The sequence below is a fragment of the Monodon monoceros genome, unplaced genomic scaffold (genome assembly GCF_005190385.1).
Source record: "Monodon monoceros isolate NGI ecotype Baffin Bay Population unplaced genomic scaffold, NGI_Narwhal_1 Super_Scaffold_11, whole genome shotgun sequence".
Lineage (NCBI taxonomy): Eukaryota > Metazoa > Chordata > Mammalia > Artiodactyla > Monodontidae > Monodon > Monodon monoceros.
In genome coordinates, this window is record NW_021703767.1 from 80,044,668 (window position 1) to 80,063,813 (window position 19,146).

The 19,146-nt window shown below is 44.2% G+C and overlaps 1 protein-coding gene across 5 annotated transcripts in view; it reads left to right on the forward strand.

Moving 5' to 3' along the window:
• The first annotated feature begins 1,655 nt into the window (after positions 1 to 1,655).
• Positions 1,656 to 19,146, forward strand: part of MASP1 (mannan binding lectin serine peptidase 1) — a 63,599-nt gene continuing 46,108 nt past the window's right edge. For 3 of the 5 annotated variants that reach the window (XM_029214459.1, XM_029214458.1, XM_029214455.1), the window contains exons 1-2: positions 1,656 to 2,240; positions 8,108 to 8,339. In XM_029214459.1, the coding sequence (XP_029070292.1) occupies positions 2,236 to 2,240; positions 8,108 to 8,339 (237 nt within the window). In that variant the 5' untranslated portion in view covers positions 1,656 to 2,235. Of the gene's footprint in view, positions 2,241 to 5,569; positions 5,698 to 7,296; positions 7,466 to 8,107; positions 8,340 to 19,146 lie in introns of those variants that run through there. The other 2 variants (XM_029214457.1, XM_029214456.1) reach the window with 2 other exon arrangements.

Below are 19,146 nucleotides of genomic sequence, written 5' to 3' on the forward strand. Positions count from 1 at the left end.
AGCTCAGCTGCAGTGTTGATGGAGGGAATGTCTTTAGTGGGCACGGCCCTCTGCATGGTGCAGGATGCTTCGTGCCAAGTTCCTTATCCCTTGGTTTTAAAACCCTTGTATATTCCAAGAGAAATGTAGTCCATGTGTTTCTGATTCATTTGCACTTAAATCATTAAAATGTTGTGTGAGAGTTATTTGACGTTTGAGGAGCCTGTGAGTCTTCTTAATGGGACTTTTAAAGGGATTTTTTTCTATCCTGCCTAACACAGAAATTTTTAGGCTGTTTAGCCAGAATGGTGCCTAGGTTCACACATATTCTCCCATCTCATATACTTGCACTCACATTATCAAACACAGCCTCTTAATAATGCCCAGATTAGCAAAGCTGACCTTTAAAAGTGATAAAATAGAGAAACTGGAGAGAAAATGGAACCAGGAGAATTTCAGCAAGATGCAAGGCATTGTTCCCCCAAATGTGCTAAAGCAGTGTTATCAGAGGGTGGAGAATGCATGTGTTTGCCACCTTGGTTAGAATGGGTGGGAGCCCTCTCTTGGGTACACTGAACAGCTAAAAAAATGGCAAGGATAATTTCCTTTAAGTCTCAAAGCAACCCCCATTTTCCAGATGAGAAAACAGGATCAGAGATGTTAACAATTGGGGCCAAAGTGCACAGCCAGCTTGGATAGAAAGGGAAGATTATAGCCAACTCTGATGCTGAGTCTAATTGCTCTTTTCAAAATGCCCCAAATTGAGTGTCTTTGTGAATGTGGTGTGTATTTGAAATGCCGTATGTACTATAATATTCTAGTGAGAAGCAGTACAATATTGTGGGTAAGAACTCAAATTCTTCCCCATCACTTTCTAGCTGTGTGATCTTGGGTAACTTACTTATACTCTCTGGGCAGTTTCCTCATCGGGAAAATGGGGATAATATTACTACCCAGATACACAAAATGTAAAGATGATTGAAAGCAATCAATACATTACTAGAGCAGTACCTGACACACAGTGCTCAGTAAATGTTAACTGTTTGCGTTTGCCGTGGTAGCGGTAAGGAGTAATAAAGGGCTGGATAATCCAGGCAAATTGTGTACCTCTCTATGCTTCAGTTTTCTTATTTGTAAAATGAGTATAATAGTATGATCCTCACAGGTTTGTGGGAGTAATTGAGATGATGTTTGCACCTAGCCATGTGCCTAACACAGAAAAGGTTCTCAGTAAAATCTACGTTTTACACGCAGATGTCTCTCTCCCTATTCAGGACTGGTGGTCATTGTTGTGAAGAAAGGAATTTTCTTCTTATTCAGCTTGGCTTATATCTGATGCTGCTTTTCTCCACAAACTCCAGGTCTAGCCACCTTTACAGGCCCAGATCTCTCTACAGCCATGGGATGCGGGGCTTTCTGTCTGTAGTGGGTCCTCCCCGGGCTGTATCAGGCCTCTGAATGCTCTGAGTTGGTAAACAGCACAAGCCTTGCTTTTAAGTGATGAAGAACAACTAACCAACTGCAGGACTGACTGCTCCCCTCACATACCGGGCCAGCCGCTCTGTTCACAGGAAAGCCTGTAGTGGTTTGCAGACAGACAAGCTTTGGGATTTGGTTCTATTTTCTTGCCTAGTGTAGATGTTAGAATTGCCCTCTTAGTTGATCATCCTGTTTAATTGGTGTCCTTTGCCAGTGTCCTGAACACGAGCAGAAAACTATAGCCATCTGGCAAGGGAGACAGAGATCAGACTTTGTCCCCCTCCACCCTTTACACACACACACACACACACATCCACACACATATCCACACACATACACACACACACACATATACACACATATATCCACACACATACACACACACACACATGGTGATACAAATACCTATTTGAGCTGCTCAGTTATTCTCTCTCAGGAGCTGGAAGCAGCCGTATGGGATGAAGGAGGGACCTGGAGAAGCAGATCTTTTAAGGAAGAAGACAGATTCTGTTCTGTCAGGTTCCTCTGTGTGTGTGTACGAGCAAGTCAGAGAAGAGAGAGAGGAGAGAGAGAGGAAAAGGCAGAGGGAGAGAGGGGGAGAGGGGATCTGTTGCAGGCAGGGGAAGGCGTGACCTGAATGGAGAATGCCAGCCAATTCCAGAGACACACAGGGACCTCAGAACAAAGATAAGGCATCGCTGACACCACACCGGGGACGAGCTCGCAGACAAGTCAGGCCGGGGGGACCAGGCAGCCAGGAGCACCCAAGGCAGGAAAATGAGGTGAGTGCCAGGGCAGGAGTGGGCACAGGGGGTCCTTCCAGGGACCAGGTGCCAAGTAGCCCTGGAAGGTCTGACCTTGTCTCTGGGCTGACTCACCTGCGAGTCCTGTGGCTGGTTCAGGGGCTTTTCATCACTCCCTGGGGCTCTGAGAAAGGAGACAGGCTGGGGCCTTCCCTGGGACTCCGGAGACATGCAACTTGAAACGGGAGGCTGTGTGCAAATGCCCCTGACGCCGCTGGAACTCAGATTTCTCCCTCTGCCAGCGTAGGGTGCTGTCTGCTGGCCAATGTGACTTTTCTTCTGTTGCCCACAAGGCTGAGTTTTTGTTTTCCTCCTTTGTAAAGAGCATTGCTTTATCTCTTCCAACACTTTGTGAGTTAGATATGTGTTTGTGTGTTTATTTGTTCTGACCGGAAAAGAAACCAGATTCCCGTAGCTCAGCTATGTGGCTTCTTAAACCTTCAGAAGTTTGCTAGTTTAAAACCTCAATTTAGAAAACTAAAAACCTGTCCCCGTTTTACATTCCACTATAAATTTCTGCATTTCTTACTGGAATCAGAGGCCGCCAGTGGCGTGAATCAGGCTATGAATTGCACCAAATGGCTCTTAAAGGAATATTACAAATTGAAATTAAAAAAAAAAAAAAAAGAGTCTTTGGAGTTCTGAAACTAGGACTTTAAATTCTAATTGTTTCCAAGCTCTTCAATATTCCCCATTCCTTAGCCTAGACTTAGAGTTACCTGATGCTTGTTACCAGACATTTCTTGTAAGTTTTTCTCTCCAAGTGTCAAAATCCGACCACCATAATTACTTTTACTACTTATAAGTGTTAATACTGTTAAAAATACAAAAAAGAAAAAAAAAACACTCTGCAGATGTGTTGCCTCTAAACATCTTTTCCCGTTAATTTTCTTCTCAATTGGAAAAGGGTTTCTATTTGTTTCTCTTCTGCAAAGTCACCTAGCAACTTTTCAGGGTCTGGGGCCAATGAGGGGCTTCAGGCTATGTTAACTCTTTGAACTCAGATTACCTGTGGTTTAGAGAGATAATCAGGTCTTTAAGGTTAATCCAATCATTCTCTTCTTTCTAAATCCATTGTAATGTTAAATCTGCTATCTAACTTCATTTTCCTTTCTCCTAAAAGAGAGGAGATTTATGCCCATCTACATGGAATGACAATTTGATTGATCTGTCCACTATTCAGATCTCACCCTACCACCCAGTGCCCCAGCCATACCAAACTACAAGGCCAATGATCAGCTCTGTATCTTTGTGTTTGCTGATCCCTTAAGCCAGAATAGCTCTCCCTCTTATTTCTCCTATTTCTAGAGGACCCGATTGTTCAAGCTGGCTCATACATCACCTCCTCTTCCCTGCCCAGTATCCCCAGAGTCAGCATCTTCTCCTTTGTGATATCTCTGTCCTTGGGAGCTACCTTTCTTAATACCTCTTTGTTGAAATGTCCACCTCCTCTTCCAAGACTGAGTGTTCCTTAAGGAATAGGATCTATGGCATGTTCATCTTTGTATGCCTAGTACCTAGCATAATGTCTGTTTCCTATTAGGCATGCAATAAATATTAGCTGAATTGAATTCAGTTGTTCAATAGCAAAACTACTACTGGAAAAGTGCTCCACTAGAAGTCTATAAAAGGTCTTCCCTCACATAGACACAACAGTTCAGAGTTTGCAAAGCCCTTTCATAGGCACTGTCTCATCTGGTCTTCAGATTTTGGATGAGGTAGGATTTATGGAGAAGTGAGGATAAAAGAGTTTAGCAACTTGCCCAGAGCCACACTGATGATCTTGAAAAAGCCCAGACCCAAATTTGGATCTTTAGGCTCCAAGTTCAGGATGTTTTTCTACTGTATTTTGCCAGACTCTCAACCAAGTATATTATTCTACACCAGCGGCTCTCAATCCTAGCTGCACATTAGAAGCATCTGTGGTGCTTTAAAAAATGTCAGGGCTTCCCTGGTGGTGCAGTGGTTGAGAGTCCGCCTGCCGATGCAGGGGACACGGGCACGGGTTCGTGCCCCGGTCCGGGAAGATCCCACATGCCGTGGAGCAGCTGAGCCTGCGCGTCCGGAGCCTGTGCTCCGCAACGGGAGAGGCCACAACAGTGAGAGGCCCACGTACCGCAAAAAAAAAAAAAAAAATATCAGTGACCAGGCCTCACTCCAGACTAATTAAACTAAAATCTGCTGGGGAAGGGCTTTGGTATTAGTATATTTTTTTTTTTAATTTTCACATAAAGCTACGGGTTTTTAAATTATTTTTCACAGGATTAATTGCTTTGGCCAGATGCCTGGGCATGATATGGGCATGGACCCAGCATCCTCTGTGAGCTTTTGTTATTCCCTTCTTCTGTTGAAGCTAATTCACCATATGGTATTGGGCATGACATGTCACCTCTTGGGGTATCCTTTTCGTCATCTGTCAAGTACGGGTGTTGTCAAAGGGATCTATATAGTCCATTTCAACTCTTCTACCCCAAAACAGTCTTGGTGTAGTGTAGGTTGAAGTGAGGAGTGAATGGAAAGGATAGAAAGTGCTACTCATTCCACAACCATGGATATCTGCCGGCATTTTTTAAGGCATTCCTGAGAGCTTGCTCCTACAGTAGAGCTTAGGAAATCCTGGCATTATATATTACTTTTGACATTTCAAGCAAATGTAATTAAACTTTTTGATTAGTTGGAGAATAGATAGCAGGTGTCAGAATTTGTACAGCCGGTGCCTGGTGGATAAGAAGCCAAAAACATTCAGAGAGTGTGATGGGAAATGAAAGCTGCCACTTACATTCTTTAATTTGCAGCCCTGAAAGCAAGCAAGCAAGCATATGCTCAGGCTTATTATGTGAAAAGAGAGATTTGTTTCATATGTTTGAAACTGTTTTGAGATGCAAACAAAATAGAACAGAAAGCTTCACAGGCCTTCCTCCCACGATGACCAGTTGCCTACTACACATGGTCCTAGGCCTCTGAGGATAGATGGAGCCGTTAGCCTGGGCCAGCCCTTGACAGAAGCAGCATTAGGAAGCTCAGTCTCCTCCATGTGGTCTGGAAAAAGCAGATATGGAGAAAGTTGACCTTTCAGCCTTACATAATCTGGGTGTCCCTATTGCAGGGAGGTCCAGTTGGGGGATCCAAAGCTCATTCCTAACCCCTGCTTTTCGGGAAGCAGCATGATGGAGTAATCATAACTAATGTTTGCCTAGGGCTGGACAGTTAACAAAGTACTTATTTTCCAATCGTCCTTTATTCTGACAGCAGCCCCGGGGGATGTCATTATTATCACCAATTAAAGAATGAAGAAACTGAGAGGGAGACCTTACGTGACTTCCCCAAGATAGGTCAGATAAATAAAGTCAAAGTCTGGACTTGAATCCAGCTATTCCAACCTAAGACCAGTGCTCTCCCCTCCCCAAGCGGAACTGAACCAGAACTCCTAACCCAGGTACCATCAGTATATTTCCTCACTTGAAAGTGGGGCTGCCTGAGCCCTGCAAGCCAGAGTTTCTAGACTCAAGCTTTCCTACTAGTTCACGAGAGAGCTTGGACCTGTGCCTCCCCTTCTCTCTCCTCCACAGATTGGTTTATAAAAATATTGACCCTGGCAATTGGATTAAAACATTTTGTTTCCTTAGTTGCATCTCACATGTTGCTATTGCAGGGGCCTTGGAAAAAATTTAAATAACTATTTTTTTAATTGAAAAAATAGCACAAGGCCCTTCTAGACACATCTGAACATTTTATATACACAAAAGTAAAATTAAAAACACTCATATTACCACTTCAGAGATAACTACTGTTAATATCCTACTGACACCCTTGTAGGCCATTTTGCACTTACGTATTTACCTTTTATGTAAATATTATATAAGACAGCTAGATAATCTCATTGTAGTTATCTCATTGTGTTTACACACTCAAAAATTCATATGTGTGCATATATAAACATATGTGCATCTGTTTACCGAGCAGCGTGGGGCACCTTGGGGAGAAACAACTTCCTGATTAGCCAAATTGTATCTTAATCTTAAGACGCTGGTATAATTTCCCAGAAGTTACTTTTTAGGCTATATAAGACTCTGGCCCCACTTTCATGCTTTCATTCATTCATTCATCATCTCTTATATACCAGGCTTTATATTAGGTCCTTCACATACATCATCTCCAATGTTCATGTGAGCTCTGTAAATTAGAGATTATAATCTTCATTTTACATTTGAGGAAACCTGAGCTCAGAGACTAATTACCCAAGGTTTCACAGCCAGTAAGTAAGAGAACCGGGATTTGAACCCAAATACACCTAACTTCAGGGACTGTGCCTAAAGCAGTGCTCTAATTGGAAGCATGTACAGGGAGCTGGAATCTGGAGTGAAGGATACTCTGTGGTATCTTGGGAAGCTTTGAGCTGGATGGTGGAGGATAAATAAGACAACCAGGTGAGGAATGAGCAGGGCATGTGCAATGGGACCAAGGCCTGGATGGGCACGGCATGCTCCCAGAATGATCTGCCTCGGCATGGCTGCTATGAGATGAAGTTGGACAGGTGAATCAGCACTAGATCAGAAAGGGCTTATCAGCCATCCCGGGAGCAGATGCTTTGCCCTGCAGGCACAGTGGAGCAGTGTGGACACATCTGTGTTACAGAAAATCAAACTTGGCGGAAGATTGCTGAATGGTATGAAGTGGTAGCCAGGGAGATCAGTTAGGATGAAATAGCAACAGTCCACATAAGAACATTTAAATGAATTGGCTGGAGAGAAGGAGAGGGGTTCCCAAGACATAGGAAGCAGAACATATAGTATTTAAGGGAGAAGTTGATGAGCCAGGATTGGGATGTTTGAGTTCAAGGTCCTTGAGTCTCACAGGGGGAGCAATCTAGTAGATGCCTTGGTTGTCTTGTGTACTGACCATTAGGTTTTTTGTTTGTTTGTTTTTTGTTTTTGTTTTTGTGTGGTACGCGGGCCTCTCACTGCTGTGGCCTCTCCCGTTGCGGAGCACAGGCTCCGGATGCGCAGGCTCAGCGGCCATGGCTCACGGGGCCTAGCTGCTCCGCGGCATGTGGGATCTTCCCAGACGGGGGCACAAACCCTTGTCCCCTGCATCGGCAGGCGGACTCTCAACCACTGCGCCACCAGGGAAGCCCGACCATTAGGTTTTTGACAAGCCTTGGACATTCTGCCTCATTATTGCATCAGCCACTTTGGGTGTATTCTGTAAGTTTTGTTTAATTTCCCGTGCCCCTTATGCAACTCTTTTCACAGTCCATCATCTCTCATTCCTGCAGCTGGAAATAAACTGTATGTTTTTGATCCTTTTATAAAAACACTTGCCAAAAGGAAAAACCTTGTTTTGCTCATTCCTTCTTAATTCAAAATTTTGCATTTCTTGATTGATTTTGTTAAATTTGTTTTAGGTACTACAGATCCCATCATTGAGTATAAGTCTTATCTCAATATTACCATGTTACTATTACTTACTTTTTAGAAAATTGAATCAAGAGTTTATGATTCTTAAATGAAGCTAAGCTAAAGAAATGATATCAGCTTTTACCTAACTGTGAAATTTATATTTTCAACCAAAAAATGATATGCCTCAGAGTCCCAAATATGGTATTTTCTGGGAAAGTTTAATACTATTATCAAATCTTTAAAAAGAGCACAACTGGAAGCAACCTTTAAAATCAAGTTACCGCCCTCCAGTATTAAGGCTGGGTAAGCAAGACCCATAAGGATGAAGTAATTACAGCAGGTCAGCGGCAGAGACATGGCTGGGAACTTGTTCTCCTGGCTGTTGATTTAGCTAAATGGCAAGGACCAGTGTCTGTGAATGTAAGTGAATCCATTCATGTCTTTCAGGTGGCTCCTTCTCTCTCATGCTCTGTGCTTCTCCTTGTTGAAGGCTTTGGCCCACATAGTGGAGCTTAACAATATGTTTGGCCAGATTCAGTCGCCTGGCTATCCAGACTCTTATCCAAGTGATTCAGAGGTGACGTGGAATATCACTGTCCCAGAGGGATTTCGGATCAAGCTTTACTTCATGCACTTCAACTTGGAATCCTCTTACCTTTGTGAATACGACTATGTGAAGGTGAGACCCCTAATGTTCCCTAGGTTCCCCAGGTTCTCTATGGGAGAATCTGCTGGGAGTTAGAGGAGCTTAGATGAATTAGATGCTGTGTTTACCACCCGGGCTGGCAGTCCAGTGAGGGAGACATTACAATGTTATAACATTATGAAGGAGGGTTGGGGGTGGCATGCTAGGTGCAGGCTGAGTAGGAAGACCTAGAAAAGACCTTGAGGGAAACTGAAACTGGCAAAGTGTGACTCAGCCAAACACAACCTTGCCTTTTCCTTTCTGATCTCAAAGTCTTTAACGTTTCCACTAACCTCTGCTCCAATGTCACCTTTAATTCAACAAGCAGAAAAGGGCAGATACCCCAGAGTCAGCATTAATCAGAGTAAGCTAGCATTATATCCAAAGCTGAGGCATTAGAAAGCATTGCCCTGTTCCCTAGGTAATGATCAAGTGTTTGGGAAGTGTAGAGTATGCCGAAGCGGCGAGTAGGAGGTGAAGTTGGAAGTTTGGATTGGGGTGAGATTCTGAAGGGCCTTGAATATGATGCTAAAGAGTTTGGATTTTATCAACAAAGAGTATGGGCAACAGTGGGGGGGTCACTACACAGATGGATGTAAAAGACAAATGGAAGAGGAGCAGAAAATGATTACAACATCAAAACAACATTTCCCAGAATTTAAGGAGAGCCCACAAACAATGCCATGGGTGGGAAGCTGTTCTCTTTTAAAAGTGGAGCTAAGAAAGGTTAAAGTACTTCTGAGAGATGACACTTATTAAGGTTGTATCTGGTTCAAAAAGATGTGAAGACCTAAGAACCTACTTTATAAACTCTCTCTGGCTTCCTGGTAGAAGTTCTCATCAAACCACCCTAGAGTAGGCTTTCTATATTTTTGGTATTAGTATAGTCTCATTTTTCCACAGCCTGTAATTCAACAAGAGTTAACCTTGTATTTACCAGAATGTTTGATCAACAGCAAAGAAGTGAGTTGACAAGGTGATTTACACTTAAAATCTCATTCAACCTTTAAAACAATCCTATGAGACAGGTACTACTGTCCCATTTACAGACAAAGAAACAACCCCAAGAAGGTGAAGCAACTCACCCAACGTTGTACAGCTAGTAAGTGATGGATCAGGGTTCCAAACCCATGTCTTGTGACTTTCAATACCATGTTCTTTTGGCTCCACCAAACTGCTCACAAGCTGTACTACACTGAGCCCTAGGATACTGCAGGGCCTGAAAAGAACAGTGGGATGGGGCGGGGCGGAGGCCTGGTAAGTGGGGCTGTGAACCCCTACCCTGATTAGCTCATTTTAAATGGTGGCTGTTGCTAATTATACATGTTGGATATGCATCAAGTATCCCATTTAAAGCACATTTTCTGTGACTGAAAACTTTCTAAAGTTGGTGCTCCATGACAGTTTTTCAACTTTAACACTATCGACACTTTGAGCCGGACAATTACTTGCTGAAGAAAGCTGTTTTGTGAATTGTAGGGTCTTTAGCAGCATCCCTGGCTTCTACTCACTAGATGCCAATAGCACTCCCACTCCAGTTGTGACAACCAAAAATGTCTCCAGCAGTTATCAATATCCCCAGGGGAGCAAAATCTCTCCATTGGAGAACGATTGCTCTCTCTGTGTGATGCTGCCCATCTTTGAATGCCCTGTGCTAGAAACTGTGAGAATTTAAGGACACAAAAATCTAGTCCCTTAAAAAGAGAGATGAGCCTAGAAAAATAGCAATTGCACAAGATGAAGAAGAGTAATGACAATAAAAGATTGACAAAAAGAATGAGAAAAGGTAAAACTGGTTGCTCTAAGAGATGATGTGGCTTGGTAATCTAGATTGACAGACAGTTTCTATAAATTCATTGAAAATGGAGTCAACTTCTCAGACTCGCAAGGGTCAAGCAGAGAGTATTCACCAAGATCCTAAGTGTTTATCATCCTAAATCGAAATTTCTAACAAACAGGTTAGTTATGTCTTCTAGGACATAATCTAGCCTCTGGCAGAACCAAACTCCAGGATCCCAGATGCATTATGGGTAGGGGGCATTAGGTTAGCAGAATCCCCCAGCCCATTCCCCTAGCTGGTGCTCGCTGTACAACCATGGTATTCTCAAATATTTAGGTTGGAGAGTGAACTTAGCAGAAGGAAAATGACCAAACAGTGACTTAATAGAAGAGTAAATTCCATAGATTTAGACAAGGCTAGATGTGAACTTCCTAACTGCTTTTTTCTCTACTTTCAAATATGTCAATCATCTAGAAATTTTGCCAGCGGAAACACTTGCCTTTATTAGTAGCTGAGGCCTCAAGACCACAGAAATTAGAATTTTTTTCTTTAGCTGTGACAATGACTTATTTTCATTATTCCTCCCTGCCTCCACCCTAAGAATTCACTCTCAATTCATATTCAATCATTTCTCACAAGTTTTCCTCTTATTTATATGGATGCCAGGTTTGACCCTGTTAGGACTCCTTTATCGAGATGATAAACACACAATAGAGGATTTAACTCATTCCTTTGCCCCCAAATAAATTGAGTCTCCTGGCAAGGCAGATTAAAGAGTTGACATCAGCTACACTTTGTAGCGGAAAAAAATGATACTTTTCAAGGGCAACAATAGACTGTGAAGACCTCTTCTGACCCTGAATTAAGGACACTGAAATTTCTACCCAAAGTTTGGCCTTTCTGGTTGGAGAATATTTTGGAAATTGATTGATGGTTTCTATCTAGGGTGGTGAGATACCTTCCTGAAAGCCCAAGGAGATGGGACTAGGACCTCTGGAAGGGCAGCATCATCCTGGTTTCTTGACTGGGATTCAGGAAATGCCTGTTCTAGTCCCAGATCTGCCACTAACTCCCAAATGATCTGGAGTAGAAAAGACAATCTTTTAGCACTCTCTCTGCTCCAAAATTAGACTTATGACCTCTGAGCATAGCAAAGAAACAGTCTGTGTGAGGCAACACAGAGACTGAGCTGCCTACCTGAAGTGCCCGACAGTCCTTGCTTCTCTGATTCCAATACATTTTTCCAGTTCCTTTAGAAGAAGAGATTAGCATATTGGACAGAGAGGTATTACTTTGCTTGGGCTTGCACAGCTCACTTCCTTCCAGAATGCCATCCCAGCACTAGCATTGGCCTCCCTGCAGAGGCTCTAGCAGCCATGGGGCCTGAGCAGGCCTTCCTTCACAGGACGCTGCACCCTGGTCAGCTGATGACGAGTGCTCATGTGGAGACAGGCCCTGTGTCCTTGCCCACACGTGCCCGGCAGAGTTCCCCTCCTGGACTCAAGAACTCATAGGATGTCAGGCCACAGGGGCCCTCTGGAGACCCACCTAGTCCCATGTCATTGTTGTTATTGTTGTTTTTCAAATATTTTCTCCCTAGTGGACATTTTCTTCTTAAAAATCTTCTAGTAGTCCTGATATAGGAAACAGAAGTGAGGCTGCTAGGGTTGAAGGTGGCTCAGAAGCTCACTCTGCTCACTCAACCTTCTTGGTCCCCCTGAAGGTCACACCTTGCAGGAATTATAGCTTGAATACTCCTTAAGTTCCCAATTCAGGGACAAGACTAGTACTCTCACCTGTGAACCCTAAAACCCAGAAGCCTTCAACATATAGTCGAAACCCGTTGACTTTTTCTAATTGTGTTCTCTCCCTAACCTTCCACCCCCAGAATATGTGGCTTTCCTGGCTATGAATGAGAAGGAGGCTCTTCCCTTTTCATCTGAATGAAGCATGAGCATGCCAGCCATGCCACCCTTGGATAAGTCAATACCCCTCTACAAAATTCTGTCTTTTCACCTGTTCCATGAGGAGTAGAATGAGATGATCCCTAAGGTCCCTTAAATTCCAGAATTTTAATCTTCATTCTCCTTGCCAGAGCTTTCCAGATGACCCCCCCAAACCCTCATTATCCTAGTTAGGATAATGCCAGAAAACGGTAATAATATGTTACAGCAGCCACTTCTTGAAGTTCCGTGGCCATAAGCACTCCGTTAAGAGACTATAGTCTGCTGGAGTTGCCTTAGTGACATGTCATTTGAAGAAAACTTGTAAATATATCATGCCAGTGCTGTCCTTTTCCAAGGAACTTGGAATATCACTCATTTCCGTCTGATGGGATAATATCCCCTGTTTTGAGGCTCTTTCATTCTGTGACTGAATTCCCCTGGCAGGCCTGGGAGTGGGTTTAAAGGACCGTCCAGTTCACAGGAATCCTTTCAGCCCAGCCCCAGTCCACAGACTGCCCTTCCCACCCTGGCCCATCAGGGTGATGATGACGGAATTGCTGACACTGCACATGAGCAGCTTGAAGAAGGGCAGGACCCCAAGGCTGTGGTCTGGATGCTCTCATTTTATGAAAATTCCTCTCCAGCCTGACTTCCCGCAGTCTTTGGTCTTCAAGGCACATGCACATCTGCACGACAGGATTTGCTTCCTTGGAATGTGGCTGCAATGTGTGGATTCCTACAGTGCACAGATGAGACATATGAATCACAGCTGGTTAATGCTGTAGGCGAGGGGCAGAGCACAGACACTGGCCAGGAAACTGGAGGCCTAGATTCTTGTGGCCATTCTCTACTAACTAAGTAACCCTGGGCAAGTGATTGCTTTTAGAGTGGACTCTTTCATCCTGTCTCAAATACAGGGAGTTAAACCAGATGTTCTCTAAGGTCCACCTAGCCCTGATATTCTATGTATCTAAGACCTCAGGAATCATGATTCAACTTCATGATCATCATGCTGAAGCCCCGGAAAGGGCAATTCATTGGCCAAGGTCACACGGGGACCAGAATTTATATCTCAAAACTCTCAGTCTTTTCTTTTCTTCTTTTAAAAATATTGAGTGACAGTGGAGTCCCCCATCTTATGGATGCTTAGGTTTTTAAGTGTAATGTAAGGCAAATACTGTCTATAGTCAAACTTACTCTCTTAAATATAGTAGAGCACTGTCTTTTAGAATGTCCAGAAGAGACTTCTTTCCCAGAAATGCAACAAATTATATAGTTCCTTTAGTTGAGCATCAGATGAAGTAGTTTGACTTGTGCTGAGAAATGAGCCCTGGAGCTATAGTTACTGAAAAAGGTACTCAGAAACCAGAACCACCAAGGGAACAGCAGATTCACACATCTTATTTTCAAGTTCACTTCATGGTATCTGTTCACTGGAAAAGGAGATAATAAAAACCTGCATTTGGCTTTTTCTCTTTCTCTCTTTCCCCTTCTTTTATTGAGTGCATATAGCTCAACTGGCATCTGTTAAATGCTCATATGACATAACATCACTTTTCTCCTCTTATATTCTTGATACATTCAACATTTCTTCCATTCTCTCCACTTTAGCCCTTTAGTTCCAGTTCTTATTCCTCTCGCCTAGTTTATTGCAATACCATCCTAAATGTCTACCAGCTGTGGGTCTCTCCCCAACCAGTCCACCCTCTACATGTGTCCAGAGAGATCTTCTTAAACATTGCTTTGATTGTGCAACTCTCAAAACCTTTCAATCGTTCTCCGCTGTCTATGGAATGAAGTCCAAGAATTTTATTGAAAATCTACCATAAGTTGGACACTGCACCAAAGACAGGCCCCGTGAAGATGAGTAAGACAGTACCTGCCCTCCAAGAACTCATGATTTCTTAGTGTGTCAAAAGACAAGTACATAATTAATAAGCTAAAGCTAGGCAGAGTAACACAAGAGTATGGGGCAGTATATAAGTTATAGAGTGATCATTTCTGGGTGTTCAAGAAAAGCTTTGGAAATAATTAATGTCTGAGATAAGTCTTGAAGGGTAAAGAGGAATTTAACAGTGTAATTCCCTAAACTTCTTGATCTCCCTAAGCATTGGTTTTGTGATTGGTACCAAAAAAAAAAAAGACTCAAATGATACAGTACCTTCCTTGCAGTTTATGCAAGGGTTTAAATGAAATGATGGCTTATGAGTGGAATCAGTACTGCAAAAGGCAAACATGTTCAATGGTTTGGAGTTCAGCCTCTAGAGCCACTCAGACCTAGAGTCAGGTCCTGCCTCCACTATTTATTGTAAAATAGGGATAACAGTAATGCCTATCTCTTGGGCTTATTGTGAATGTCAAGTGAGGTAAATGCTATATTGACATATGCCCAACACCTATGTAATTAGTTCAGTAAGCATTATTAGAGTGGTAATGATGGCAAGGGTGTCAGCACTAAAGTGCTTGCTGGTATCACCAGATGCTCAGTGAGTGTCCGTTTTCTCACCTGCTCTGACTTTACCACTAACTGGCTGCCTATGACCTTGCACATATCACTCAGTTTTTCAGGCAATTTATGGAAAAGTACCCTGAAAGGACTAATCAAATGCAAGAGGCTGTTTATTTCTCCTGTGCATTCATTTGTCGTGACACAAGTTTGTGGCACTTTCTGATGTATTGCCTCCTTTGATTCTCATGGACTAGGGAGAGCCGGGATTACTACACCTAATTTACAGGAAAGGACACTGAGCATCAAGAGCTTGAGTGCATTTGTTGTCCAGGACTTTAGGGCAAAGCCAGGTTTCAATCCTTGTTCTTCTTACTCCTAAGTCATGATTGTGTTTCTCCATTTGGCCCTTCTCAGAACAAGTTTTATCCTGGTAGGGATTTCAGGATTTTGATATGCTTCCTGGCTATAAGAGAAATTTAGTAAAATCTTATAAAACTGAAGGACCTTGAGGGTCCCTGTGTTGTCTAGATTTTTGTTAAAGAACTTTCTCTTTTATTCTGACATTGAGAGAAAAAAAAAATTTATAAAAATGGAGTCTGAACAGGCTTCCCTGGTGGCACAGTGGTTGAGAGTCCGCCTGCCGATGCAGGGGACACGGGTTCGTGCCCCGGTCCGAGAAGATCCCACATGCCGCAGAGCAGCTGGGCCCGTGAGCCATGGCCGCTGAGCCTGCGCATCCGGAGCCTGTGCTCCGCAACGGGAGAGGCCACAACAGGGAGAGGCCCGCGTACCGCAAAAATAAATAAATAAATAAAAATTGGAGTCTGAGCTATGAAGGTTGGGAAAGTGCTCAATTTATCTGTTTGTGGTACACATGTCTAATGGTGAACTCAAGGACATTGCACTAGACTGTCAGGCCCAGGAGTTCAGGGCCTATGTCTGTGTTTATTTCTAGTAGTGAGCACAGCCCTGGGGGCAGAACAGGAAAAAGCAAAAATCTCCTGGTGGTAAGCATAAAGGAAAGGGCTCTGGTCTAGAAATCAGCCACTGACTCCTGTTGAGACATTGGGCAAGTCACTTGTCTGCTCTGGACCTCAGTTTCTCCATCTGCCCAATGAGGAAATTGGACTGGCTGGCCTCTCTAAGCCCTTCCAGCCCTGATGCTCCCTTCCCAGGCCTCGTTGGGTCAGTCTGCATCCTGCTGTGTAATTGACAGATAAGTCCCTCCCATGGCCCTGCTCAAAGACTGACTCCTCTGAACCCGGACTCCTAATTTCTGTGCAGTGCTCTGTGTTTACTCTGAATGTGCCCTCGACCTTCAACTACTGCCGAAGCTCTGTTCATTCTCCGGGAGTAGACAGGAGGCCTTGCCCCTGAAGGAAAAGAGGAATGGGTAAATATTTCTCATGAATTTCAATTGTATTCCCTAGTGGAATTCTTCACTCCAGAGATACCAGGTTTCCAAATCCATTCTAGCTGATTCAGAAGAATCAGGAAGTGAAAATGAGCTTCAGAAAAAGCGTGACAAAAGCTTATTTTATGAAGGAAGTACAAACAGCACAGGCTCTGGGGTGATGGAAAACAGAAGGAAGGTTCCCAGCGCTGGGGCAGAGAATGTGGGCAAGTGTGGGTGAGTGTGAGGTGGGAGTGCTCTGGGGAATAGGTGCCCCGGTGTGCAAATCTGTGTGCTTATGTGTACACGGGCCACTCTCAGACACACCTTAGTAAAAAGCAGGGCTTGAATTTGCTTTGATGTGCTCATAGAAGAAAAAGTAGGGAAGGGGAGGTATTCATTTATTCAACAAATATTCATTGAATGCCTACCATTTACTAGAGCTTGGGGTATAGCTGTAATCAAGACAGAAATGCCGGTCGGGGTGCTTACATGACACTGGGGGGAACAGACAATAAACACTACACACAATCCACAGGTTAATTATATAATGAGTAGTAAGGTGATAGGCAAAGAAGTGAAACAGAGCAGGGTAGAGAGGGTCCACATGACGTGGGGTGCATGTTACCACTGAAATATGTTGATCAAGGTGGTCCTTGTTGAAAGGGTGACATTTGAGCAAAGACTTGAAGAAGTTGAGAAAGTCAGCCATGTAGCTTTCTGGGGAAAAGCATCCCAACCAGAAAGAACAGCCAAGACCTTAGTGGGAATGTGCCTGGTGTGTTTGAAGAAGAGCAAGGTTGGCAGTGTGGCTGGAGCAGGAGGGACAGGGATGGGAGATGAAGACAGAGGTACAGGTGGGAGCCCCATCACCAGGGGGCCTGGGAAATAGGGTCCCTGTCTAATGCGCACAGGCAATGGCAGACTTTACAAGCTGCTTTCCCAACCAAGTGTCATTTGACCTCCTGACTCTTAGAGGATAGAATTAAGGTCCACCGAGTATGTTTGTGAAAACTGAGGCTGAACCCAGTGGTGCACTTATCAATGATCAACAACCTGGTCTGGACTGGGGGGGGGGTTGGGAGGGCAGAGAAGAGATACCTCGGTAGCTCTCTGTTCACCACTCAGATATTCTAGACATTAGTAAACTCAAGTGCTGAGATAATAGTAAAATGATAGAATAGTTAGGAGATGATGAGTTTTTATATAATTTATTTCTTTTTAATATAATTTATTTAATTGTAAATTTATGAAACAGTTTTTCACGATGGCTATGTTTAACAACAGCATCGCAAAAATCCCTGAAAAGTTGACAACTGGCCCCTGTAAGTTGGTAAGAGCCAGCTCCAGGGCACCAGTGCCTGGGGAGGTTAAAGTGACACATGTGAGTGGCAGGGCGGTAACCAGAAGCCAGGTCTTTTGGTCCCTATTCTAGCTCTCTTGAAAATTTTCCAAGATTTGAGGATGTGCATTCGGGCTGGGGAGGGCAGGGTCCTGGGCAGTGACGGAGGGACATACTGGCTTGCACATTCCTGGAAAGTGCCTGGAGACGCTGGCCTGTGGCGGGTCCCTTCTCTCCGCTCAGCACTTACTTAATCACTGCTTTCACCCCAGTGCTGACTGTGACCGACCTGGAGCCAGGCTGCCTCTGCAGGAGAAGAACACAACAAGGCTTTGTTTTTGCCTGTCCCCAGGCTATTTTCCTGTCCTGAACCTTCTGGGGCTCAGCTTCCCGGTCCCAGAGGGTATTTGCATGTGAATGGGTCTGGCTCTGAAGTCACAGAAGGGGTGGATGGGGAGTTTAAGCCATTCACGGGCCAATGAGAGTAAAGCCCTTCCTGGCCCCCCTTCCCAACCATGATTTCCAGACGCTCCCACCCACGCCCCCCCAGCCCTGCCGCACTGAGATGCCAGGCGCCTCCAGTTTCCCACCTGCGGGATGCTTGCTTCCCAAGCTCGCGGCCACCCCTCCCCAACCAGCTCTTTCTTCCCGTGCTCTGCTGCCTAGAGACCGTCTCCTTTTCTGCCCGGAGCCCTCCTAGCGACTGGGCAATCCTCCTGGTAGCAGAGGGATTCGGGGACTCTAACACCTGCCAGCTGGGTCTCAGGTCCTCACACTGTTAATGGCGTCTAGCATGTGCATGTACACGATACATACCTTCCTAGGGGCTTACCCAGCTCTGTTAGGAGGTTTTTACTCCGACTAACAAATGTATAAGAACACTTTGCTGGGACTATCAGTATATCTGGGCCCTGATGGTAGCTCTGCCATTATCTGGCCGTGTGACTTTCAATCAGTTACTTCACTTCTCTGAGCCTCAGTTTCCCCATCTAAGAGAGGAAAATGATAGGTAGCCTTTAATGTCCTTTCTATCTCAGACCTTCTATGGTCTTGTAATTCCAGTTACTGAACAAGGCTGGAAGTCAGAACATCTGGATTTTTATCTCAGGTCAGCTACTCCTAGGCTATGTGACCTTGGAAATTCATGTCACCCCTCTGGTCGGGGAATCACAATGTCTACCTGAAGTGCAATCATTACAAGACAGCCGTCAGAAACAAAGAAGGTGAAAACACCTTGTCAACTGGAAATTCCACATGGGGGGGGGGAGTGGGAATTATTACTATTACTACCACTACTACTACAATTATTATTATTATTGTTATTATTATTATTATCATCATTATTATTTTATGGCCAAACGACTTGATCCAGGACTGAAGCAACAACCTGCAGCCCCTCACAAATGTGGCCAACTTGAGTCTTAACCCCACCAGCTGTGCTGGTTTTACTTACATGGCTTTCAAGAGCTTCTGAAATGCAATACACACACACACACACACACACACACACACACACACACGTCTCCTTTTTTTTCTAGACCCGGGTTCTTGTCTGGCATCTGGTACCTTTACTTTGCTCCTTCTCATGATATTTAACTGCAGTTTGGGCACCTGGGTAAAGTAGCAGTTTGAGCTGTTAACCCCTGGCCCAGTCCCTGGAGGGTGACAGACTTGCGGTGAAGGCGACCACAGGAGCACAGAGCACTCACTTGTGAGTCAGGGGTCCTGGGCCCAGGGCTGTCACTGAATCATTGGCCTAAATTCACACACCTAGAGAAATCCTTTGAAACACAGGAAAGTAAAGGGATTCCTGGACTTGCTATTATTCTCTTGTGGATGGAAGCTTTCAGAGATCCCTTAAATTACTCTGGTCCTCTCTTATAAAATTAGG